Consider the following 25932-nt stretch of genomic DNA (forward strand, 5'->3'; position numbering starts at 1 on the left):
CTTTCCACACAGCATGGCCTAATTTTTTTTTAATACTGAATTTTAGAAACAGTGCAATTGTATCTCAGATTGAGCAAAGAGTCATTCTCTCAGTGAGTGCAATGCTGACACGATCGAGGAGAATAACAACTCTCAGTGTTTACATTTTGAAGGTCTATAAGCTTTAAAAAATTAGCATTTAAAGTATTTTATATTTAACACAATATTTAAATTATTTGCCCTCTCTACATCACATGATGAATTTAGGATTTTGCATTCAACACAAGTCAGCCTGTAAAGGCTGTGCACACGCTGAGAGAATCCTGCTCTGCTGCTCCTCCCTGTTTGTTTGTAATGAGGAGGGAATATGGCTCCATAAAACCAGTCTGCCAAAGAAGTGCATGCTCAGCTGTCTGCCTGAGAGCTGCTGGTCGGCCTGCATAACACTGGTAGTGAGCAGATCACTATGTGCTGAGCTTATGCTGGCCATGATTAAACCACAAGAAATCAGATTGGATTGCTAGATAGGCCTAGATGTTTGGGCGGTTGTGGGAATAATTAAACTTTAAAATATATATTTTTACTGCTATATAGTTAATATTTGACTTTGATATGGAAAAGGATAAGTGAGATTTAGAATATTGACTGTCTAAGGTTGGGGTGGTAAGAATGGGCACTTCATAGTGGTATGGCAAACACTTTTTTCAGATATGTTTTTTTTCTTTTTAGCTTTATATAACAAACATCTAGAATCATATCAACATCTACTTTTACCCAAGTAGTATCAACTCTAGTTTTCATGTCTTTCTCAAACTCTCTCTCTCAAACTAGCTTAGATAGAATATGAACAAGGGCATTTTTGAAACCACTGGGAGTCTGCATCTGTGTGCACATGCCTGAGTCTGTAGTTTCTGTTTGTGTGTATCTTTGCATCTGTGACATAGACAGCATATACAAATGGACAGTGTGCCTCCAGCCCCTCCCATTTAACAGAATGAAGCCAAGGTTACCCTTGAAAGGTTATTGCAAATTTGCAGACATGAACCTTGATAGCAGTAAAACAGTTACTCTGTTAATTAATAACTGAAATATAATGTTAACTGGTATTATTAATAACAACAAAAACATCAGCTTTTTGCAATGTCAATAGATTCAAAGGTTTCAGGAGGCCTTTTTCTGCTAATAAGGTGACCACAGTGCAGCAGGGGTCATATTCATCAACACAGCTGTTAATCATGTCGTTTTATACCCTTTTATAGCATCAAATAATGAATTAAAAAAGAATCTTCTCAGAAAAAAAGATGACTTGGGCTCACAATGGCATGATAATTACTATCATGACGAAACCAGTCTTTCTGACTTGCATTTTGATTATCTGTTAAAGTACAGGAGGCAGGGTTTATGACCTATGCTGCTGCCAGTTAACAGAGGGAGCTCTAAACCTTTGGCTTCACTTGAGGCGAGGTATTCTGGTGTCTATCTTTTATACAGTCTATTGTCTATGCAACCTTTAAAACATTGGATCAAATTAAATGTTAAGAGTTCAGTTGCTTAAGTAACTCACAGTGATTGTAAGCAGAACAGAGTAGGGTTATTTCCTATAGGATTTATAGCAGCTGTCAGCAAATCTTTACTGATGTGTGGCACTTAGATACTGTTTACCACACAGGTTTAGTGAATGTGTGTGTGTGAATGTGTGTGTGCAGGCACTTAAGCAGCTCTAGCTGCATGCTTCCAAAGATCAAAGAGCATTTCAGAGTCATATCAGTGCTGCTCTAATTAGACCGATACAGCTCTCCTTCCTATTCATACACTTCAGTATCTATATCACAGTGGTGAGCAGTGCTAATGTTCACCTACATTCAATCATAATAGGATTAAACTGCTCCTCTTAACACCACCTCTAACAATAGGCTAAATAGCTTTTGAAGTAATACGTGTAAAGCCATACCAGTATGCAGTGTCGTATTAGAGGGATGAAGTTGGATAAATGAACTGTTTCTATCTCCTGGTTCTTACTCTGTCATGTCCTCTCTTTCCCGGTCTGGTCTAGGTGGTAGTCAACGCCTTGGTGGGTGCCATCCCTTCCATTATGAATGTGTTGCTGGTTTGCCTCATCTTTTGGCTGATTTTCAGTATCATGGGGGTCAACTTGTTTGCGGGAAAGTACTACTACTGTTTCAATGAGACTTCAGAGGAATACTTTCCCGTCGACGAAGTCAACAACAAGACCCAGTGCGTGGCCCTCATGGAACAAAACTATACGGAGGTCAGGTGGAAGAATGTCAAGATCAACTTTGACAATGTGGGCGCTGGTTACCTGGCCCTGTTGCAAGTGGTGAGAGTGTCGCTCCTACTCTACTTTTTCTGACTCCATGTGATTCATGCTAACTTGGTTTGTTTTCTCATTTTTCTATGGACTTTTCAATTTATTTTTATTTCTGTGCTTCACCTGAGGGTCTGTTGTCGCTCTAAAACTCCTCTTGCTTTCAGTGTACTCTGACTCTTTCTATTGTTCATGTTCCTTGTGTGTATTTGTTATTCCTCCCTTTACTTTCTTCATCTACTTGTTTCTTTCCATGCACAAGCTGTACCACAGGATATGCATCACTTTCGGTTTGAGTTTCAATGATTTCAGTTTGGAGTATACACTGTATATGATTCGTTTTGGAATTTCGTACTGCAAATGTATTAAGTCGTCTTTCTCTTTTTGAAAGGCCACATTCAAAGGCTGGATGGACATTATGTATGCTGCTGTGGATTCAAGAAATGTACGTGCATCACTTCTTCAATATATTTTGTCATGCTCATTTATCTTAATCTTTGTCAGCCTGTGAACGAGCAGGTCTGGAAGGAAATGTTTGACATTTAGGAGAAGAAGAGCTTGTATATTAGCCAGCTAACAGCTAACTCAGTATTATGACTGCACAATAGATTTTAGACAATGGTTAACTTCTCGTACAAAATTTGAATTTAGTACCGTACAAATAGACAAGTGTTGAGCAGGAAACTACACAGGGCATTAATAGAAATACTTTTTCTTTTCTTTTTTTTTTTAGCTTTGAACAGATCCTGGTTATCTATGACCTCCTCTTTTTTCCCTGCATTTGCATGAAGCTAATTTAACCTGCAGCTGACGGAAGCCGCATATTTGTAGATAAAAGATATTCATCTTTTATCTTAAATCTGTACAAGAATGAAAACATGTGTTTATACAGAAATGGTTCTCTTTTATTTTGTTAATGAAACCCAACATGAACTTTAACATTGTGCCTCCCTTCAAGGTGGAAGACCAGCCTGACTATGAAGTCAACATCTACATGTACATCTATTTTGTTGTATTCATCATATTCGGCTCCTTCTTCACCCTGAACCTCTTCATTGGTGTGATCATTGATAACTTCAACCAGCAAAAGAAAAAGATAAGTCCTCCAATCTACTATTTTGCTTAAGGGTTTTGATTTTCAAATGTCAGAATATGATTGTAACCAAATCTCTGTTCATCTCTTTACTTTGGAGGTCAGGATATCTTCATGACAGAAGAACAGAAAAAGTATTACAATGCCATGAAAAAACTGGGCTCTAAAAAGCCACAGAAACCTATTCCTCGACCACAGGTAGGTTTTATTTCACAATGTATTTCACATCATGCGACATATATGGTGCCTTTGACTGAACCGTCAGTAAATCTTGTGTCTTCTCCCGTCATAGAACAAGATCCAGGGCATGGTGTTTGACTTTGTGACGCAGCAAGTCTTTGACATCTCCATCATGATACTCATCTGCCTCAACATGGTCACCATGATGGTGGAAACAGACGATCAGTCGGATGAAACGGAGAACGTCCTCTACTGGGTCAACTTCATCTTCATTGTAGTCTTCACCACCGAGTTCCTGCTGAAGCTCTTTGCCCTCCGCCACTATTACTTCACCAATGGCTGGAACATCTTTGATGTGGTCGTGGTCATCCTTTCTATTGTTGGTGAGTGAGGGAGGGTGAGGACATGGAGCAAAAATGGAATAACTAGAGAAGATATCCCCTCTAGAAGTCTCTTGTGTCTGATTGTGTTCTCTTTTTTTCTTATTTCTTTCCCCTCTAACTTTCTCTCAGGCATGTTCCTGGCTGACCTAATAGAAAAGTACTTTGTGTCACCGACCTTGTTCAGGGTGATCCGGCTGGCTCGTATTGGTCGTATCCTCCGCCTGATCAAAGGTGCTAAAGGCATACGGACTTTACTATTTGCTCTGATGATGTCACTGCCTGCCTTGTTCAACATTGGTTTACTGCTCTTCCTGGTCATGTTTATCTTCTCCATCTTTGGCATGTCTAACTTTGGCTACGTAAAACATGGAGCGGGAATTGACGACCTCTACAACTTTGAGACCTTTGGCAACAGCATGATAATTCTGTTCATGATCACCACGTCAGCTGGATGGGATGGCTTGCTACTGCCAATCCTCAACTACCCACCTGACTGCAACCCTAATTTTGAGAACCCTGGTACAACTGTGAAGGGCGACTGTGGCAACCCATCAGTAGGAATCTTCTTTTTCGTCATGTACATCATCATTTCTTTCCTGATTGTCGTCAACATGTACATTGCCATCATCCTGGAGAACTTCAGTGTGGCCACAGAGGAAAGCGCTGATCCATTGAGTGAGGATGACTTCGAGACCTTCTATGAGATCTGGGAGAAGTTCGACCCCACAGCCTCTCAGTTCATCACTTTTGCCAAACTGTCGGACTTTGCTGACACACTGGAGCATCCACTTCGTGTGCCAAAGCCCAACACTATAGAACTAATTGCCATGGACCTGCCCATGGTGAGTGGTGATCGCATTCACTGCCTCGACATCCTGTTTGCCTTCACAAAGCGAGTGCTGGGTGACAGTGGTGAGTTGGACATGCTGAGGCAACAGATGGAGGAGCGTTTTGTGGCAGCCAACCCCTCCAAGGTGTCTTATGAACCCATCACCACCACTCTCCGCCGCAAACAGGAGGATGTCTCTGCCAGAACTATCCAGAATGCCTACCGTGCACACCTCATCAGGCGAGGCATCATCTTCAAGCGCCACTTTGCTAACAATAGGCTTGAGAACGGAGGGACCAACCAAGAGAAGAAGGGGAGCACACCATCCACTGCCTCTCTCCCCTCTTACGACAGCGTGACCAAACCCGACAAGGAGAAGCAGGACGACAACAAGGAAGAGTGGGCCAGGAAAGATAAGGACAAAAACCAAAAAGATGAGTGGGAATCTAAGTGTTAGGATTCAGTGACTCAAAATCCAATGAAACAGTGAGATGAGACCCTGAGCCCAAACCCAACAAATGTAGAAAGTGATCATTTGCAAGAATCATAAAACAAACAAAACAAAAACATACAAAAAAAATGTTTACAGACTCAAACACTACTGAGGCAATGTGGGTTTTTTTATGTCGTCGAAGAGAGCTGAACCAAACACAATCAGTTTACCACGGAAGTTTGCTGCATAGTGACCAAGTTAATAGAAATGAAAAACAAATAACAAAAAAACACAAAAAAAAAAACAATGACTCACAATGTGATGGCAAATGACACACATTTCTTTTGGGACCAACTTCCAAGGCACAGGAATCTCTGCTGATGATTGGAGAATTGCAAAATCCCTGCCACCACCTTGCGTGGACCCCTGCAGCAAAGCTCCAATGCTGCCGGACCGGGTCGTACAGATCCCACTAGAACTGTATAAGCAGTCTAAAGGAGCGCCTGTAACTCTGCGTTTACCATCTTCAACAAGAAGAAAACAATAATCTACCAAGCAAGTTTACCTAGGAAAGGAACACTAACAAGGGAGGGGGGGAAACAAGAACAGTAGACAAATATTTTTTGTTTGTTTGTGCTGAGTGTACTTGCATCTTTACATTATTTGAGCAGCAAAAAAAAAACATTTAGCCCATGTCACTAGTCTTTTCATCTCCTCTTTGTTATACTGACATTGAAAAAAGACGTTTTCTACATGGACTTTCACACTGACTGGGTAGGGGTCATTAGTCATTGTTTTGACTTGGGCTGAAGGAGACTCGCTCAGACCGAGTTCAAGATAAATAATAATTATTGTGCTCGTTCAGTGCATAGAAATGACTTGCATGAAGGCATGTTTTGATCAGGAATCATGCATGAGTAATCATAGTCCACAAGACACTTATTCTCAGACCACTGCAGTGGCTTGATTATAGTTTGAGGTTGTCCACTGGGGAAAGTACGGGAACTATAAGTGAAGATTTTAGATAGTTATACATAGAATATTGGGTGAATCGTATTAGTATGATCCTGCCCTTCACTAATTATGCTTTTTAACTGACAGACTTTTTTCAGTCAACCCTTCATTGAGATTTTAGTTGAAGGATGTAAGCACTCAGAGGCAAAGTCTCAGTTGGGTCAGCCAACAACACAAACAAAAAAATCGTTTTTTGCTGCTCTGAATGTTAGAAGTGTAAAGAGAGTGTGGAGTGTTTGAGTGTTACTAAGCAGATTATCCTCATGTTGAGGTTGCACAGATTTGGAGGACAAAAACCAGTTGTCCTGAACAAAATCTGGGGCTTTCATAACTTTGTTTACTTACATCCATCATATTGTCATTTTTCTAAATTGCCTGTGGTCCCTGTTATGGCAATGAGGGCAGGTGATAGTTCATGCCAAGGAATTCATATCCGGCACCCGAAAAGTCTGGTGTGCTTGTGCATTACACGGTAACACCTCTACTGCTGTAGTACCTGGAGAAGGGTCAGAGATGTGGTTATAGTTTAGTTTCTTTTTTTACACAATTTGTGTTATTTTTGGGCTAGTGGAAGAACTGAAACTCCATAGAAGTAGAAACATTGGACAGCTTTTTTATCAATTTATTCATTTCAAATTCCTCTTTTGTACTCTGTCAGACGAACATCAGAATTACCCAGTGAATGATGTCTTAGGTAGTGCTTTTTTGGACAATTTGAGTTGCCAGCTTTAGAAAAAAGCCTTGAAGTCCTTCTCTGATGTCCTTGTGGTGCAATCATTCTCAGAAAAGGCTTTGATCAGTGAGAGTTGACACTGACCGTCTGACAGCAAAATTAGCAGAGAATTATCACAAGGACATGCCTTGTCGTGCCTCGCATGTATGGAATGGACATGAAGGGCTCGCGGTTTTGGGACTTGATAAATGAAATGGATTTTGTCTGATGTTTCAGGGAGGTGGATGGCTGATGAATAACACAATATAAACGTGGACCAATAAATAAGTAGAGCCCCTCCCTTCAGGGTTTTAGACTGACTGCCATGAGAACAAGAGAGAAATTGAAGAGCAGAAGAGGAGAGAAGTGCTTTGGTCTGAGTCAGAGTGCTGAAAGTCCCATGTTTGTCAGTGTATCATTGTGCTTTTGTGGGAAACCTCTTGAACACTGTGTGGTGTTGAACCCAGCCTTGCACCATCTTTTCACATACTTGCAGGCTTTCAAGTACTACCACCTGCTTCAAAAAAATAATTAACCAGAGATTGAGGTAGAAACGTGAACACTTGACCAGATTAAACATCAGCAGGCCTCACATTGACGCAGCTATGTTGTATAATAAGCTTTGTGGGTGTTTTTCATAATAAAAAACTGAGGCTTTGTCAAGTGGTAGACAAGACACAACTGCCTCTTTGTGTGCTCCTGCCATTTTTTTTCTACAGAGGAGTGATGGTCCTATTTGTAAGCGGATGACTGGACAAACAATCTGGCATCCATCTTCACACCACTAATGCCATTTGGTGTGTTTAACACTGCCTGTACCAGAACCCCCTGTCTGTAACAATAACTGAGGTCTGTTTACAATATGAGGTCTCCGAATCAGTTTGGCTGCTGCACACTGAAACCAAATACATTCCCAATGAAAACCACAGCAGGAGTGAGTAATGTCATTCAATTTACCCATGTTCATCTTGGATGTAATGTTTTAGAATGATACATTTACACTTGGAAAAAAAAAAAAAAACAAGCAAAAAAAAGACAAAAAAGAAAACACAAAAACAGATATATGTACAGTGCAGGCTATGATGTAAATGGCACAATCGCTGAAAAAGAACAAACTTTTTGAGAGAAACTATAAATATTGTATTATATTTTATTTTATCGGCATGCTTTGTTGTGTTTTTTTGTAAATACGGAATTTTAAAAATGTTACTACTAATAATCAAAAAAATGAATAATAATAATATAGAATGGCTTCCAGCTATGCCCTTTGTCACATTTGTTACCTTTTGGATTTTTTGAGACACTTTTCACTTTGTTGACGGAAAATGAATGAAATATAGATATTATATAATACAAAAGATATATACATGTAAACATATATGTCTATATGTATATACATAAAACAGAAGAACACCGTTTGTCACATTTGATTTATGTGCAACACGTTCAGTGGATGTCTGAATACTGGTTGTTTCCAACATCCTTCTATGTTGGGGAATAGCTCATGTGCTATGTTACTGGAGCTGCTTGCCATGGATTGTAGCCTGATCATGAAAGGATAATGTTACCAGCACATTTCTCACTAACTGTCATATCTGTCACCTTCACTGAGTATCCAGGACACACCCACAGTCACGGACACAAACACACACACACACAGGTGACTCTCCTCACTACCCACCTACTGTACCAGTGATCTCTTCCCTGAGGACGTTAGCTGGTGTGACTGACTTCCTCACCCATCCTGAGATGGCACCCACCCCAGGGCCTTTTCTTTCCCATACCCACACATCAGTGCCATTACAGTTCAACTTGCATACAATCATGTACTGGCTTCTTGTCCTCACAATTTCTTACGTTGAATGGTTGGTTTCTAGTGTTCCACTCAATGGCATGTGCCTTTTTTCTGCTTTTTCTGCGAATTTGGATGTTGATGCCACACTGAAAACAACAAAAGAGCAAAAAAAAAAAAACAACAACAACAAAAAAAAAAAAAAATGTTTCCAAACTGTGGAGGGTGGGGGTTTCGGGGGGTGAGCACAATATTAATCAGGGATGATGAGTCAGAAATACTGCCAGAGGATCATCCAGACAACCCACTTCATCGTAATATTCAACAGTGTGTGATGTTAACAGAAAAACAGCTAACTCAAAAATGTCCTGTTCTTAGTGCTATGTGTGTCACCCACTTGGCTTGTGAAAAGCAGCTTGCCTTCTATATTTCTGTTTGATTTCTTCAATACTTTCTGTTTCCATCTGAAATTTATTTTTGTATCAATATTTGATTATGGGAATCATTCTTTTTTTTTTTTTTTAGCATGGTTTATTATGGGCGTTTTTTCTTTTTCGCTGACAAATTTTAAAGTGCTTTTCAAACTGTTGTTATCATTTGACACCGTGATAAAAGAGGATATACAGTACATAATGATGGTGTGTTGCACAACCACTTGGACTTTGGTAAGAATATATGAAAGATTGTCTTCATTTGAGCACGAACCTTTTTATTACCAATAAAGCAGCCTTCCAGTTACAACATGTGTGTGGTGTTTTTTGTCTTGTGATGAAATGTTTGCTTTTGCTAACTTTAGAGATGTTTCTCCTGTTTCGAAAGAGACTGCAGAGCCTCCCCTTCCTCCAGGCTTATTCCACATTCTTTGTGTCTACTTTAAGTAAGTGGTCACCATTTTGCGTGGATCATTTTACTTTTGTCTTGCTGTGTGTGGATTCACAAAACATCCTGTGAAATGGAGCTGAGTGGTGCTGTGGTAACAGAGTTGTGAAAGGCAGCCTTTCAAATCTAATGGACTTATTGAATTTGTTAAGAGCCCTGTGTTAACATCCTCCTCGCAGGCACAAGATGGACTATAGTCCCATTATTATGCAGTCCATCTGCACTTGGATGCTCCTGTTTGTGGTCCACCATAAAGTAAATAGCCCATAGGGATGATATTACATTCACCACCCCTATAACCTCATGAGAACAGAGCTAAAACAGCAATGTGGGGAGAATATTGATTTGTGTATAATTCTCTCATTGCTTTGCAGATGGGCAAGGAGGGTAGGAAACCCTATTTAGGTTTCAGGAGTTCGAATATGTGAATGATGCATGGGGTTGTCCTCAGACAGTACTGTCACAGAATAAATGAAAAATGTGGTATCCCTGGCTCCTTTCCTTCCCTGAAGTCGCATGGACTTGCAGCATCTCCCTCCTACCTTGCTCTTCCTCCTTCTCCCATATTATTATTATTTTTTGTATTTTTTAAGTTCCACTGCCTCAATGTGTCAGTGAAATATCATCTACACATTGAAGCAGTGCAAACCAGCATCTTATTGACTATCGACCTCCTCCCTCCCTCCCTCCAACTCGTTTCACTGGCATGCTCCAGGATGGTTGTGTGAGAGTGCAGTGCAATGGAGGGTGGGGGTAGGGGGTGTGGAATAAGGAAAAGAGATGGGGAAGGGAGGTGGTGGAGCACTGCAGTGCAGATAAATTAATGCAGCAGTCGAGGCTGAGTCAGCAGCACACTCCCAGTTTGGCCTGGTGCCTCCACCAGCTTCGCGGCTGATGGAGGCACACAGAACGGCTCCCACGCTTTAAAAAGAAAGAAAGAAGAAAAAAAAAATATATCGAAATTCCTCCCTGAAATCAGGCTCGATCAGGCTCGTTAACGACTTTTCACAAGGGTAAAGCCGAACGGGCCACTGGTGCTGTTCCGTGCTCGACAGAGGAGCTGTCCGTGGTGCTGGAGGTGGTACCGGGAGGAACGAACATCCTCCGCCAGCCTCTGAGGCTTCTTAGGCGGGGTCAGCTGGAAAGAGCCCAGCGCTGGGTTTGCATGTAGCAGAATGTCTTTAGTGTGCTGAGGAGCTCGACCCAGTTCGAAACAGCCACACCTACACTCCTCCTCTTCCTCCTCCTCTGTGCTCGCTTTCTCTCATCCTACTCCCCTTCCTCTGAAATATGTTACCACATACCATGTGGTTTCTCTGTGTGTCGACCTGAACGTGTCTAAATATAATCATTTAAGGCGTTACAGTATTTTCTTTGACATGTCTTTTGACAATCAGGGCGGGATATGACTTAATAATGCACTTAGTGACAGAATATAAGAAAAGTCATTTCATCATAGCTTTAATTTCAAAGGACTCTCATCATTGCTTAACAGTGCTTGGATTATATCCCTCGTTCCTGCCCCATGTTATCTCTTTATGTCTCCGTTTGCTGCAGACTGCTGCTAAATGTCACACAGGCAGTAAGTGTGAATAGCCAGCAGTGAAAGGGGTTTTCCTTCTGTTTAGTCCCCCCCCCCCCCCCCCCCCAATCACCACAGCTGCACCCTCATAAAGTTTCTCAATGAGAAATGAGGTTGCCACGTGATACCCCAGGTCTATTCCCAACACACTGATACACAGAAAACCTGCACCTCTACCACCAATTATAGCCTACGGTTTTTCTCATCCTACCTCAAACCAACCCCTTCCACCAGCCCCTACCCTCCACTTAATGTGAAGTCCATTACTTATTGTATATTCTGCCTGCCTCGTTGCATAACCTTATTGTGCAACAATGTAAATGTGTGTGAACAGAGTGCATGCTATGTATAGTTAGCTCTGCAAAAAGAAAACAAATCAGATGCCTTCACACCCACACACTGCCTTTTCGTTTTAAATGGTTTCCAAAATCAGCCTGTGCTTAGCCTGAGCTGTTTTGCTGCCCTCTTTCAATTTGCCGAACAACAGCACCCTCCTCTGTACAGCCTTGTGTATGCTTGACATTGTCTTTTTTTCTATGTATACAGATCCCTAAATACTGCCTTATCTATTCATTTCCGTTGGATATCATTGCAGCCGCCTGTCAGTAGTACCCAATGCCAATAGAAAAGCACTGCCACTTTAAAAGATTTTATTCTAAAATCTTGTATCATTTGAAAATACATTTGCGTGCATAAGAACATCAGTGGTATACAGTTCAATTCAAAATGCATTCAGAAAATATTCCAGTCTTTATTAGTTATCTGAAGTTAATTTCCATGTCTTATCATGCTTTACTCATATTGTAGAGAAAAACTAAGTAAAACATTGAAATGATCCAACATGGAGTCTCATTGTGGTGTGGGTATCATTATTAACAGTAACACTGCAGATGGACTGTAGTTGAACACTTTGTTAATTGCTCATAGCTCCTAAGAACACCATAAACAACTGACAAATATTTTTGGATTCAAAAAATCCATCTTCTTTTAATGCGGTTGGATGACATGAGGCTTGGGTACATCACATGTGGTTATCTCCTCGCTGTTTTAAATCTGTGCCGCAATCTGGACCAGGTCTCCCTGACATCTGTGAATAAAATGTTAGGGATGGAAGTCAAATAACAGAAAGATCGATCCAATCAAATGCACTGGCATAACATATGCACTGTTTTAAAATGTATTTAATATCAACAGAGATGTTCAGTCACTCTGCACAACTGGCAAAAGTTTGTATATTTGACAAATATGCTATCTTTGGATAATTGTTGCTCCCTTAATTCTATTTATTTCTCTGCAATCTGTTGGGAGACACATTTTTTTGTTCTCCTCTCACAATCAACCCTCTCACACTATCACAATAGAAGTAAATTAGACATAAATGTTGCTTACTAGCTCACCCTTCTTGTTTGGTTCTGGCCAGCCACTCCACAAAATCTTTAGCTTTAAACCTGTCGAGATAATGGGTGAAGTCGCTGGTGAATGTCCCATCGGAATGCCTTTTGAGGTTTCGGAATATGTTTTTTCCTTGCATCTGGTTTGAATGCCACCTAAAAGAAAGGATTGTCGATTAGTTACGGTTTTGGAATTCATTGCCTAATTTGAGATTTGAAGTACATATTTTAAAACAGACATTTATGAGAGGCTTCAGTAAATGTATACACACAAGGCACATTTAATCAAGCTTTCATTTATATTACATTTAGAATGTCTACTTATGACTCAATTATACTAGATAATATAAATGGTTGGCCAGCCAGCATCCAATAAATCAGAGAGAGACTTTATAAATACCTTGCTGGTCTTGCTTTATCCACAACTGAGAAACTGCTGGAACAGAGAAACAGGACCAAAAAACACCACAGGAGCATACTCATCCTCAGGTCACCTAGTAAACACATTACCAAAATACAACCCCTGTTTACCACATTGCTTTAAAAAGAAAAAACATTGAAATAGGTTTAGTTTTGAATGAGTAAACTCACCTTTCAGAACTTCAACTTGTGTCCTTTGAAGTAATGTGAATGCTTTTCCGGAGCACATGCAGTGTAATATTGATGAAGCTGCGGAGGAACCTCTCTACGCTTTAAAACAAGACCTTAAAGGTACACTGAAAGTGGACAAAATAGCGAGGAACGATTATGTGCAACACTTTATAAAGTGAGCAGGTGTCCCAGTCTGACATATAGGTCACATCCTGACAAGATTCTTCCTCATTATTGTGGTCTGGATCATAGATTATCTGAACCAGACTGGCATATGCTCTCCCTGCACAGGTCAAAGGTCAAAGTCAGCGCAATCTTTCTCAGACAGTAGCAGGTGTGAAAAAATATTGTTTGGCTCTCTGACGTCAAGAACATGACTTCTAGCGTGCCTTGTTCCCTTCTTTTATTTTTGAATGAAAAGGAGTTGAGAGTATTCAGCTGCAATTTTGCAGGGTTCTATGTGGATACTTATATAAAAATAAGTTCTGCCTTTGCAACATATTAGAGTAAAATTGTAAATCAAGTCTTTATTCTTCAATCATCTTTCTCTTGGTTTCTTCAGCCATTTAAAAACAACAACAGAATCATGAAGTTCCACAAGGTTCAGTGCTTGGACCAATTATATTCAACTTTTGCTTCCTCATTGTGATCATCACTAAACTAAACATTCATACGTTTTCATTGTTGTGCAAATGATACTAATTTATACACATCAACAAATACAGCGATAACCAATCAGTTAACTAAACTGAAAGCGTAGGCCTACTTTGAGGACCTAAAGCTCTGGATGATTTACAATTTTCTCCTACTTGACACAGACTAAACATCTATTATTACCTTTGTGGTCATTATTATAAAAGAACACTTTCTAAATCTCAAACAAAAACACAAAGTTGTAAAGAAATAAAATATCAACCTACCAAAAATATTATTAGTATAATAGTTATTTATTACGGAAAAAAATGTTTAATTGTGCAAACTACATTTTATTTGTTTTGTTGGTCACAGTTCGATATTCTTCTTTCTCAACCAGACTTTTGCTCTAAACTTTGAGGCTGGTGAGGTTTCAGTTCTCTCAGTGTTGCGTGCAGCAAGTCCCACTGGCAACATCTCTGAACAGCAGTACTGAGCATTCATTTCCCAAGCTACCTTTAATGGACTTCTAAGACTCATAGAGTGTATGTTTTAATCGCCTGTGCTTCAACGTTGTCTTTATTGTCAAACGTTTTGTTGTGTTAAGAAAATAACAAACTTTGCTGTGAAAGTCAGCTTTACCTCAGGCCTACTCATTTTTGCCAACTTGCTAAGTACTAACTAACTTAACCTAACTATGATGTTTACTTTAGTGTACCAGTGCTCTGACTTTTCTAACCTGTTTTATCATTTTTTATGAAGTCCCTTTATTTGTACAATAAATACGTACTCTAATGACCCCCCCCCCCCCCACAAAGAAAAAAAAACCAAGAGGGTTTGTGTAATTTGCTTTTAACTATGTCCCCTATTTTGCCAAAACTCATGTCATCCATCCTTTACCTGCTGCGCCCCCAAATAAACAATTGTTTAAGCAAATTTACTTTACTAAATTATAACATTTAATCTTAACAATTTACTTGGTTAGAGCAAATAAGAAGAACTGGCAGTGTACCCTAAGTGGTGATGAAAAAATAAGCCAATGTGGAAGTGCAAAAAACTGCAGTACATCAGGTGTGCACTTGATGCTACTAGCAAGAGCCCCTGAAGCCAAATACAAACTCATTCAAAAGAGCAGAATTAAACATGTTTCCAGCCTGGTTCAAAAATGAATTTTGTCTGAATAGCTAATTTCTTAATTGTCACTCACTTTGAATTACTAATCCTGATTTTATGAAGGATAAAAGTTATTCATAATAAGGAGCGTGGCTGATCTGACTGATGGGCAGGGCAGGGCATAGAAGCTGTTTGTCAGGAGGCATAAGGACGGACTCAGATCCAGCTCATTGCCTGTCACTAGGTCAGTACTTCTCGAAGTGTGAGGAGTACCCCCTGGGGGGGAAAGAGACATTACAGGGGGGATGCATGTGGCCTGGGTGACCATGTTGTGTTGTGTTTTCCCCCTAGGTTCCTTGCCCAGGTATATAAGCAGCCGCCCAGCACGCATCTGGTGCAGTGCAAGGTCTGTTATACAAAACTTCAAATTCTGTTTTGTGCAGCTACTTGCAGCAGATGTGATTCTGCTCTTTCTTGGTTTTTGCTACGTCGTGATAACAAACCTCTCCACACAAGGCTCACCTGTTGTGATAATGTAGTCACAAGTGAAACTTTTTAAAATTGTAACTGTCTGACCCCTCTTAAGACTAAAACAAGAGACCAGTAAAAAGAAAAAAGTCATGTTTTTGCTGCATGACCTTGTGTCACAGAAATTACTAACATTCTGAATGAAGTGTTAATTTTCACACTGTTTAATTCTTACAAGTTGCATAAAAAAACTAAATATATCAACTATAGGCCTACATATTAAGAATCTTGTGTAAAGAAACGTTTTAAATGAAGGGTGCTGTGTTATCTGTTCCGCCTGTAGGTGGCGATAAAGTGCTGTATAGTGGTGCTATAGGCCTATAAGGTGGTGTAGTGTCTCCTTTGGCAGAAGCTGGATCCATCGTTCTCTACCTTTGCTCTTAGTCGTTTTTCACCTGAGACATATTACATCCCACTTCTGTTAGACACACAACAACAGAGTCTACGTATATTTTTACATAGAGTCAAGGACGTAACTGAGAAAGAAAAACGGTTACCAAAAATTTTTAATAAAGATGAAAAAGGCCAAAATAGGCTAAACAAATAATTTGTTATACATTTTACTTTTGAGTTGGGGGAGAATGTTTTGTCCATCAAACTTGTTATAAATGTTTAAGATTCAGTGCTCTTTGATAATGTTGCACAATTCACCTCGCTAAACAAGCTAACATTTTAGAGATACTGTGGTAGTTCGTGTTAAAAGTTGGCTTTGCTATTTCTTTGCTAATTCAAGGTGACGCACATGAGGTTCACTGTGAGTTGTGAGAACAGCTAGTCAGCAACAATTTACGGCTCTCAACAATACTTGCTATTTGCTAGTGACAACATTTTGCACATTGTACCAAAGTGTAAAGTTAACAGCTGTAGTGTCAGGGTTATTTCTAATGGTGTAGGTTAGTTACATTTCGCTATCGATAGGATGACCCAACCAGTAAAGTGAAACACCGAAAGCTTTGGCAGCTGTCCGTAAAGTTTTGAATAATCGAATGAATGGTTTGAATGAATATCTAAACAAGTTGGAGTTGATGGTCATGCAGGACAGGCTTTAAATTCTTTATAATGTCTGAGTCTCACAGCTAGGCATTTCTCAAAAATATTGTTTTCTCTTTCAAAAAGTTTAGTATCATGTTATTAACTTAATGCGACTTTGCTTACAAAGTGTTAAAGGTAAATGACCTTTAGACCTTTAGATCTGCAGTCTGTGAAGGGGTACAAACTGGGGTGAAAGTTATTTCCGTTGTTTCAATGGACAGGTCAGGATCAAGGGTCAGGATGTACAGCAGAATACAGAACCTGGAATCCTCTCAAGCCACCAGGAGCTTCACTCAAACTAATCCTACTATAAGTACAGTGCAAGGACTAATTACAGCCTGTATCCAGTTAAAAGACAAAATCAGGCACCAAATGTATTTGAATTGTTTTGTAAATGACCAGCTCTGGCTTCTTACATAGGGGTGAGGGCATTTGCTACAGCTGATGACTCATCTGCATGATGACCTTGATCATCTCAATATTTTTTATTTTTGCATGCAGTGGCCTAAACCTTAAAGTTGAACTTAAATGCTGTTCACATCCTGCCAAAACATCTACAGTCAATGCTGTCTGTTGAAAAACACCAACAACTTAACAGTGCAATATGCTGCAGACATTTAATAGTATTCTTACATAATGTTACACATCTTATCAATAGCATGACTTCTTATATATTTGAGTCCTGGGGTCCTGTTGAAAAAGCCTAGTTTGTTTTTTTGGTAAGGTGTTCCTAACTAAGTGTCAGCCATGACAGCAGCTGTTCAAATTCTCTAGAATAGATGTTTAAGCCATTCACACAGGTACATTGGCATTTGGCAGGTATGCGTTGCCCTTGAGTCAGCTTTATGAAAGTATAAAAGATAACAAAAACATTATTAGAAAGAGTAAGAAATATGCAATATAAAACCACTATTCTCCACATCACAAATAATCCACATGTGTAAAAGGAGACGCTGTATTAGGCCAGAAGAAAAAGTATTCTTGTCTTTGAGAACTTTTTTCCGTCAGTTTTTGCACATGGAAAAATTAGACCTCAATTAATGCACATGGATTTTTTTCCCCACACTGTTATTGCACTTAATTGAATTGCAGCTATGTGTCATAGTTGATTTTACACTTTGTTATTTACTGTTGTGCTAACTGTCCATCATGCAGGTGAGATGGGGGGGCCACAGTGATTCATTTCCACCTTAAAGTCCTGTGATATCATCGTTTAGCTGCAGGAAAGAAGCTTTTGTGGAAGCAGGCCTTGGGAGTTTCTACGCTCTTCTCTAAATGATAAGGAGAGGAACTTCATAGCTTCCTCGTTCAGCCTTGGATACCCCGGACCATCCTTAACGGAAGGAAAGAGGTAAATATGACACAGCTCTTACGCCAACTTTATTTAAGGTGACAAACGTCTTGATTTTGTATGAAAACAACTGATCAACATAACAGAAAAAGATAAAACAAAACCCATCTTTTTTCTCTGAATTAAATAATACATTTAATTCAAGTAAAATGATGATTCATGTAGATAACAATGAAAGAAGATGAGGGTTAACATAAATCTCAAAAAGTCTTAACAACCCTATCACCTCACTGATGGACATTTATATTCCTATTATTTATTCCAAACCTCCAACTAATGTATCATTGATTCAAACTGTATGTGTGTCACTACTGTTAAATAATACAGATTAAAGTGCTTAAAGATTAATCACAACTGAGATGAAGCATGATTTCTGCTGCTTTAAAGACGTTAAAGACAGTTTATAGCCAAGACGGAATCATTTTTTTGCCCATTACAATTAAGATCATTGATATAGCCTAAATGAAGAAACGTGCCGAAACGTGTCGGTCTAATAAAGTTGTTCTTTATACTAAACGTGTTGCTGGAGCTTTTTGACCTGTTTTAAGTGTAATGACAGATTGTTACCACTAGATGGCAGACCTCACCTCAGAACTACACTGAGGCCTCTCGCTCTTTTGTTCAGGAGCCTCTCAGGGAATTATTTTTCATAAACACTTAATGATATAAGTAGTATGGAGGGAGCTGAATAAATCCGAATTTTAAACACCTGAAAATGTTGACATATTTTAAACATTTTATTAAGTTTGTTTAAAAGGAAGTCAGACAATTATCCATTGAGGAAATTCCTGAAAATCTCATACTTTTCAACCTTAATCACAAGAACCTCTTCTATTTTGTCTGCTGCCTTAAAGGTTATGACACCTGCTATACTTAAAGTGGTTATTATTTGTAATATTGGATTTCTGACATGATGATATGAGTGCAGTGATGGAGAAAGCAAATATCTGGTGCAGTATTTAAGTATTCAAAAGGAATGTTCTGAACCTCTGAGAAATGCACATACACATACACCGACCAACCACACAACTCATAAACTCTCCTCTCCTGCGTTACCTCTGGGAAGGATGAGTATAAATGTTTGCGTCTATATTCAATATATATTATCTGTAAGAGAAGATAGGGAGTATGTAGCTGAGGGTCTGCAATGCTGTATGCTCTGCTGCTGCTCGATAACATGCTGTTGATTGATACATTAATATTGCATCGATCCACGCCTTTTCTCTCACACACAGGCACTTCAGCTAGATAAAGGGAAGATTTTTGGTGCAAAATCGGAGATGTTTCTTGCTGAGTAAAGTTTTTTTTGTGCCTGATCCTTTATATTTAGTACATTTTCTAGAAGTATTTAGTTTCAGGTTGTATACGATGCAGAAATAGAAAGCTTGTAGTTCCTTGTTTTTTAGACACTTGGATATTACCTCCATGTGAATGAAAGAAAAATAATAATGTACTAAACATCAGTGGGGATGTTATATTAGATGTAAGATCGTTTAACATTCACTGAAACTCCAATGTGCCTCATAGCTCACTTTTGGTTTTAAGTTCAATGTGTCTGTACCGCAATAGATTCTACACATTAGACAATTTCTCTGCAAGAGCAAACATCTTCTTTGGTGCTACAAAACAGTTATTTGAAAGGCCACAAGAGACAAAAGCAATGAGTCTATCACCTATAAACATTACTAATCAGGGCAGTGATTTAGCCTGAGATTTTTCCTCAATTTATTTTGGCTGTTAATGATAGGCTATCAGATTCCTATCTCCCTTTCCTGCTCTCTACCCTTTCCTGAACCCTGCTGTAGCCTGGAGGACTGATTTGGCCAGCATCTGGAGGTAGGCTGTGTGAATAGGCTCCATTCTTGCAGGGTCCTGTGCTCCAGCGAATGCACTCAGGGCATGGACGCTCGACCACGGTCCATCGAGGAGGATGTTGGGGGCTGGGGAGGTGGGGGAGCAAGAACACAGCAGCTCGCCTGAGTTGCAGATTCTCTCATATTGCATTATATGTTCTCACTGCCTGCCTGCCTCCCATACTCCCATTTTCCTTTCCTCCATCGCTCCGTCTTCCATGCGGAGGAAAATGGAAAGAAAAAGGCCTGTTGGTCCTGAGCAATCTTTGTCCAGAACAGGAGAAGTTTGATTTGGTTCTCTAACAGGATCTTGTATACTGAACAATGCACTGCAGCACAAGCTCGGGCTTTTCTACAAAGAGGGGAATTGGCAGAGGGGGTGGTGTAGCAGTCAGCTTGGGTGAATACAGTTTTGGTGGAGCAGCTGAGAAAGTCTATTTTCAGCAGTTTGGAAGGATGCTTGTGGACAACTGTGGTCTCAAGCCTCAGCCACTTGATTGCCTTGTACTTATTCCCTGTTGGAAAATGAGAGAGCCATTCAACGTCTTTCTGATCAGTTTGAATTTTCAGCTTTATAATGTTTACACTAAATTAAAGAGGATTCTGTCTTCAGAATTTAAGAATTTTAAATACATAAGCCTGTCATCACCAGAGTGTAATTTTCTGTACATTCACAGAAAGATTGAAGTCATCCTTTCTATGTGTTAAAAAATTCCTCTTGTTATCACGGATGACTAAATTTCCCCTCATTGATTGTGTGGCTGGGAATCTGGATCTTCTTGTGTCTGCCCTTGCTGTTTGCTGGTTCAGATGTTGGATCAATGTGTTTGTGTCCATCTGGAGAAGGATGTGGCTTGGGCCAGAGCTGATCTCTACAAGGTAATGGGATTGTAAGTGTCTGGCTGAGAGGAGGAGCGCTAATGAAATGTAGGGCCAGGCTGTCAGAGCAAAAGATTTGAACCGATAACCACTTTGATTAAAGGATACACAAAGTCTAGCCTGCTGCTTGTATGTGTTTTTTTTTTTTTACACAGGTGGGAATATTTGACTATTGATTACACATATTTATGCTCTGACACACTCCTCCTGCTGACAACCAGACAGCATGGCATGATCTTAAGTTTTCTAACTGTGTATGTAGCTCTGCTGCAGACCTTAACCTCACAATGACAATATAACTGAAGTATGTTACAGCATCGCAGGCATGACCTGCTCCTGTGTTTCCTACTCTTCTGATAGGTCTTATCTCAGAACACAAAGAAATCGGCTGGGTAAGGCTGACTCTGCAGCTGTCAAAACAGTCATTCTCTGTCTGATTACTTGATGCATGTTCCTACGAGATAGAGATTAACTATGCTGCAAAAAAAAAAAAGGCTATGGATTGTCGTGATACAATTTGACCTGGACTTTTGTCAGAGTGGGTTACCATTTGGGATTCTAAAAAGCATTTCACGTTGTTGTTGTTACTACTGCCAAATCCTTGCAAATGCTCCCCTGTCCATTATGTGACTCACCCTCCTTCTGTGCATCCTTTAAAATCATCATATCACTGCATAAGCCCTATATGTATCCCATTGTGGTTTGATTTGGAGAGCAAAAATGGTAGATTAGTTTTAAATCTGCCCAAGTAGATTATCCACTCATCTCTAAAGCTCATGCATCGAGGGTTCCTCATAATTGAGGGGGCAGGAGTGCCCAGCTTACCCGTGATCAGGAGAACAGAACCGATCTGCTCCCGCAATGCCATCCCTGTCTGCTTATTAAAAGTGCGCTTGACCCCGGTTTTTCCCTCGTGTGCCTCTTCCTTTTGTGTTCGGTCTGATTGATGTTGGCTGGGGTCACCTAAGCCCATGCAGGGGATCACAGCACAGTGCGCAGGGGGCTAAATGTTTACATGCAATCATTTGACTTTACCCAGGGGTCTGCTGGGCCCGAATAGGGTCGTCCTGTGAACCGGTAGACTTGGCCATATGTCATGCTTTTCTCCACCACTGGACTGAAGGTCAAACCCACTAGGTTACGGAGGCTAGTTAGGAAGAATAAATTATCTCTGTGGGCGGGTCCTTCTCTGAATTTTGGTCCTTCGCTTTCAGCTGTGACACCAGACGTGGCTCTTAGCATGAGTGTGTTGATGAACATGTATGACACTAATGTTGATGCGCCGTTAACCTGACAGACATGACAGAGAATATGACAGCATGTCTTCTAAAGTGTTGCAGTTATGCACTTATTCTGAGCAGAAAGTGACAGTGAAGCACATAGGTGAGCTAATGGTAAATATTTGAGTTGGAAAAAGAGACCACAAAGAGCTTCAGGGATAAAAAAGTTAGGACAACTGAACTGACTTAAAGAGATCTGCTTTAAACAGTGCAAGAAGTGTTGTAGAGTCAGCAAAGAATTCACAATTAATCACTGCAGCAGCACAGCAGCACTCAGTATGGGTTGGGTGAGAACTAGTTTAAACAACTTTTTCATTCAACACACAGGTGCTCATTGTTCTGGCCACACTCAAATGTGGAGCAAAAAATTGTCATTCATTTATACGGGCGCAGGCTTTGTTGCTCAATCTCAGAGATAATGACAAGAGTGACAAGACTGGTTCTTCTGGAAGGCTTTCATAGTATTGCACTTACTGTTTATATGAAAGGTGACAGATATAGTTGTGTGAAGAATGCAGATAGAAATCTAGTGGTAAAACACTGGCATCTATTTTGCTCCTTACAGCAAAACTACACTAACACTCACTAGCATCTGAACAGTCAGATTATTGCATTTTATTCAATGTCTGCAAATATCAGCAAATACGCCCCATTGCACTCCAATGACAGTTTCAGAACCCAAAAAGGACTAATGGAGTAAAAGTGGATCAGGATAATGTGTGTTGTTCTACTAGCTTCTAGCCAATAGCAGAGATGCAGCTTTTAAATAAAAAGTAAAAAGTTTTAAATAAAGGAGAACTCATGAAGACCTCTAAATAGACTTTAGGCAGGGGGGGGGGTCCTCCAAAGTTCTGGTGTGTTTACTTGTGATACAGCAGCAGATCTGTAACGTTTTAATTCTGCAAATAATAGAACAACCAGCATTGATCCACATGGTAAACATTCATTAAGTTCAAACAGATTTTCTTCTCTGCCTAAAAATCTCTCTATCTCTGTCACCCTCTCTTGCTCATGCATTGGAATGTGAGAGTGTGTGTGGTGTGTGTTTTTGAAATGAACGTTAACAGGCAGGCGGGGGTGGGGTAACTGATCAGAGTCAAAGAGAGCGAGTGTAGAATGTGGTCGACAGAGTAGAATAGGACAGAGAACAGACAGTGTGGTAGCAAGGCCTAGAAATGAAGAATTGTCTACTATTTCTCTCACCCATTAACCAGACAGGGCCATTGTTGTGCTCACTTCCCCACTGGCACACTGTTGCTGTGACTGACAGGCTGACAAGCCGCCTCTGTGGAGCTGCCACATGGTGGGCTGCTGAATGGGGAATGCAAAACATCACTGCTTTGTAAAAACAGCTTACCTCAACTCTTTCGGTTGCAAAAAGGTTTAACCTGGCCTTCACTTAACGCTCTAGTAATGGCATTTGCTTCAAAACCCTGAGGCTAACGTTAAGAGTTCAGTGCTGTTTTTGAAGCATTTCAGATAATTACAAATGCGATTGATTTTAATTGTATTGATTTTTAAGTTGGTGAATATCAGATTTCATATAATGGTCTATCTGAATGTTTGTTGCACATACAGCTGCTCTATATTAATGACTGTATATTTATACTCTAACATGCACACAGTTTAGTAAGTAGAGTACAATAAATGACAAACCGTTGGGAGCAACAACGTCTAATAAGGAAAACTCTTTTCACACAGTGAGCCCTTCTTGGAACACAGATTCCCATCCCCACATTGGGAGTCTGTATACAACTAGAGCATACGGCCAGGATGGCGGTGGGGAACATGGGGCAAGAGACGAGGTGTGTTGAACAACTTTCACAGGCAGCGGCCGTCTCATGGAATTCCAGAGCCAGAGCAGGAGGCAGAGAGGAGGCTGCTGGGGAAACAATGGCCCTGGACATCTGTCATGCGTGGCTGCACTCCCCTTTGCTTACAATGGGGCTGGGGGACCAGCCAGTGGTGGCTTTCTTTTTCTCTCCCCTCCTTTCCGGGGACACTTCTGTCCCTTACAATGGGTCTTTTGTCCCCTCCCCGCTTTTTGCCAACGTTTAACCCTTCGAATCTGCTCCTTTTCTGCCTCTTCTTTCTGTCTCCGCTAAGAAACAAAACATAGTTGAAACCGCGACTATTCATTCGCCTCCCTCACTGCTTCTGGTTTTAATTATGACTTTTGGCTCTCTCTCTCTCTCTCTCTCTCTAGCTGTGCACTGTGGTCTCTGCGTGAATGTGTTGGCACCCTCTTTTTGTGCTGCAAGTGTGTTTTTCAGAGCTTCTGAGAGATTGGACAGATGATGGTCTGCATACGGGGGATAAGATAACAGCCTCACCATCCAGCACTCTCCTCTTAGTACACCCACAGATCTAATTTCACCACATGTGAGTCTTTTGGCTCTAACAAAACATGGCAGTAGCCTCTGGCACCCGAGACACCTTCCTGGCTCAATATGCTCCTTTACTTCAATGGTGTCCTCTTCCAGCCAGCACCATTGTGTTCCAGCCAGGTACCCACATTTCCAGGAAGCCAGTCCACTAAGAGGTTGCCTTCACACACTTACTGCCCGCTGAGGCGACACAAATCACTTCCTCTGTGTGATACCTCGAAGTGTGGTGAGCAGTCTGTGCACATGAATGACAGTAGTTAAGGTACTGTGAGTTCTACTCAGTACAATTGATTATCAAAGCCATGATAATGTTAAAGCTAGAGCTCTGCACTGGCAGGGGTGTAATTATACTCAGGTCCTCGGAGCTGTCTCATTCTCAGTGTTTTCAACACTCATCAGCCTGATGTAAATTGCAAATTGATTTTTTCCCCAGCCTCTCATTCTTAAGGACTTAAGGGGTTCAAGCTGGTCTACGATTGATTGGTCAGATTGCAATTTATTATTGCTGTCAGCAACAAGACTTTTCAAGGGGAAACTTGGCAGTCCATTGAGTAAAGTGAACTCCTCACCTCTGCTGTGCCAACTTGACAAAGCAAAAAACAGCAATTTTGGCTGACTTAACGTGCTACCCTGCTTACGGTATCACCAGCCTGAAAAAGTTTCTAAATAAGACAGGCATGACTGGACGGAAGACATTCTTGAGCGTATATCACTGATTTAATTCAGATTCCCAGGCTTTTGTGATTTCTCTCCGATTCGTCCTACTTTCATAAAAGAATGAACTGACTGGCGAGCTGGACGGCTGTGTCCTGTCCTGGCAGCTAATTGCTGCCAGCTGCCGTGGGTTGCGAGACAAAGGCCTGTTTGAAAAGGTGATAAGTTGATTGAAGAAAGCATCCACCCTCTTTTGAATAGGACGTGCTTCACGGGAGCTGTGGCATCTGTGTACAGTGCTGCCTCATTCTCGCACACACACATCTCCCAGGGGCCCATGCAGTGCACTGTAACACCTGCTCATCTGTGTTTTGTAAGTGGAGATCCACATGAACTCAATGGGAACAACAGGAATAGAGTGGTTTGACTAGAGAGAGAGAGAGAGAGAGAGAGAGAAAGAGAGAGAGCGAGAGAGAGAAGCTGTGTGTTTTAAAATTATATTAGTGTCATGATTTCTGCCTTTACAGGTAGATTACATCAACATTCCCAACACTTGATGATAACAGCTACATACATATCTGGGCTGTCAATCATCTTGTCAATCATACTGTTTTGACAAGCTCTAAGAGATATGGAGGAGTTTTAGGAAGCAAATGTTTCATGTGAGTGGTTGAGTCAGAGCATGTGTTGATATGGAAGCACGTGTTGTTGGAGATAACATTCCTGTATTTCCCCTGTCAGCATGAATATTTAAGTAAACCTATCAGTGGTGCTCCATTTCTTCTGGTGCTCTATTGCAGAAGGAGAAGGATGCACAGGGAAAGAAAGATAAAGACCCCTGACGGATGTATGTCTGTTCCTCAGCAGGGCTGTACTCTATGGCTGTAAGCAGGACCACTCTCATGCAGACAGGTCCTGTGTGTGTGTCTAACACCTTTCAGAGCTGTCTGTCTGATCGAACGGCCCTCCGGGCGTCCTGTTATGACAGCTTTCTCTCCGCCTTGAGGGAGCTCATCTGGGGCGTGTTCTGACAGGGCT

The 25932-nt window shown here is 40.6% G+C and overlaps 3 protein-coding genes across 3 annotated transcripts in view; 1 reads left to right on the top strand and 2 right to left on the bottom strand.

Moving 5' to 3' along the window:
- scn8aa (sodium channel, voltage gated, type VIII, alpha subunit a) overlaps positions 1-5530 on the top strand; it is a 41025-nt gene extending 35495 nt beyond the window's left edge. The window contains exons 22-27 of the mRNA XM_061056687.1: positions 2033-2317; positions 2697-2750; positions 3264-3401; positions 3492-3596; positions 3691-3961; positions 4091-5530. Of these exons, the coding sequence (XP_060912670.1) occupies positions 2033-2317; positions 2697-2750; positions 3264-3401; positions 3492-3596; positions 3691-3961; positions 4091-5247 (2010 nt within the window). The 3' untranslated portion in view covers positions 5248-5530. The remainder of the gene's footprint in view (positions 1-2032; positions 2318-2696; positions 2751-3263; positions 3402-3491; positions 3597-3690; positions 3962-4090) is intronic.
- Positions 1-25489, bottom strand: part of rpl10a (ribosomal protein L10a) — a 199148-nt gene extending 173659 nt beyond the window's left edge. The window contains exon 1 of the mRNA XM_061058411.1: positions 25485-25489. Coding sequence (XP_060914394.1) covers positions 25485-25488 — 4 coding nt within the window. The 5' untranslated portion in view covers position 25489. The remainder of the gene's footprint in view (positions 1-25484) is intronic.
- On the bottom strand, positions 11897-13562 carry LOC132989182 (glucagon-1-like). The gene is made up of 4 exons (XM_061056607.1): positions 13185-13562; positions 12994-13087; positions 12600-12749; positions 11897-12289 (listed from the first exon to the last, which is right to left on the bottom strand). The coding sequence occupies exons 1-4, from the start codon at positions 13240-13242 to the stop codon at positions 12250-12252; spliced, it is 342 nt and encodes a 113-aa protein (XP_060912590.1). The 5' UTR covers positions 13243-13562; the 3' UTR covers positions 11897-12249.
- Positions 25490-25932: the final 443 nt, after the last annotated feature.

Source organism: Labrus mixtus, chromosome 15 (assembly GCF_963584025.1).
Source record: "Labrus mixtus chromosome 15, fLabMix1.1, whole genome shotgun sequence".
NCBI lineage: Eukaryota > Metazoa > Chordata > Actinopteri > Labriformes > Labridae > Labrus > Labrus mixtus.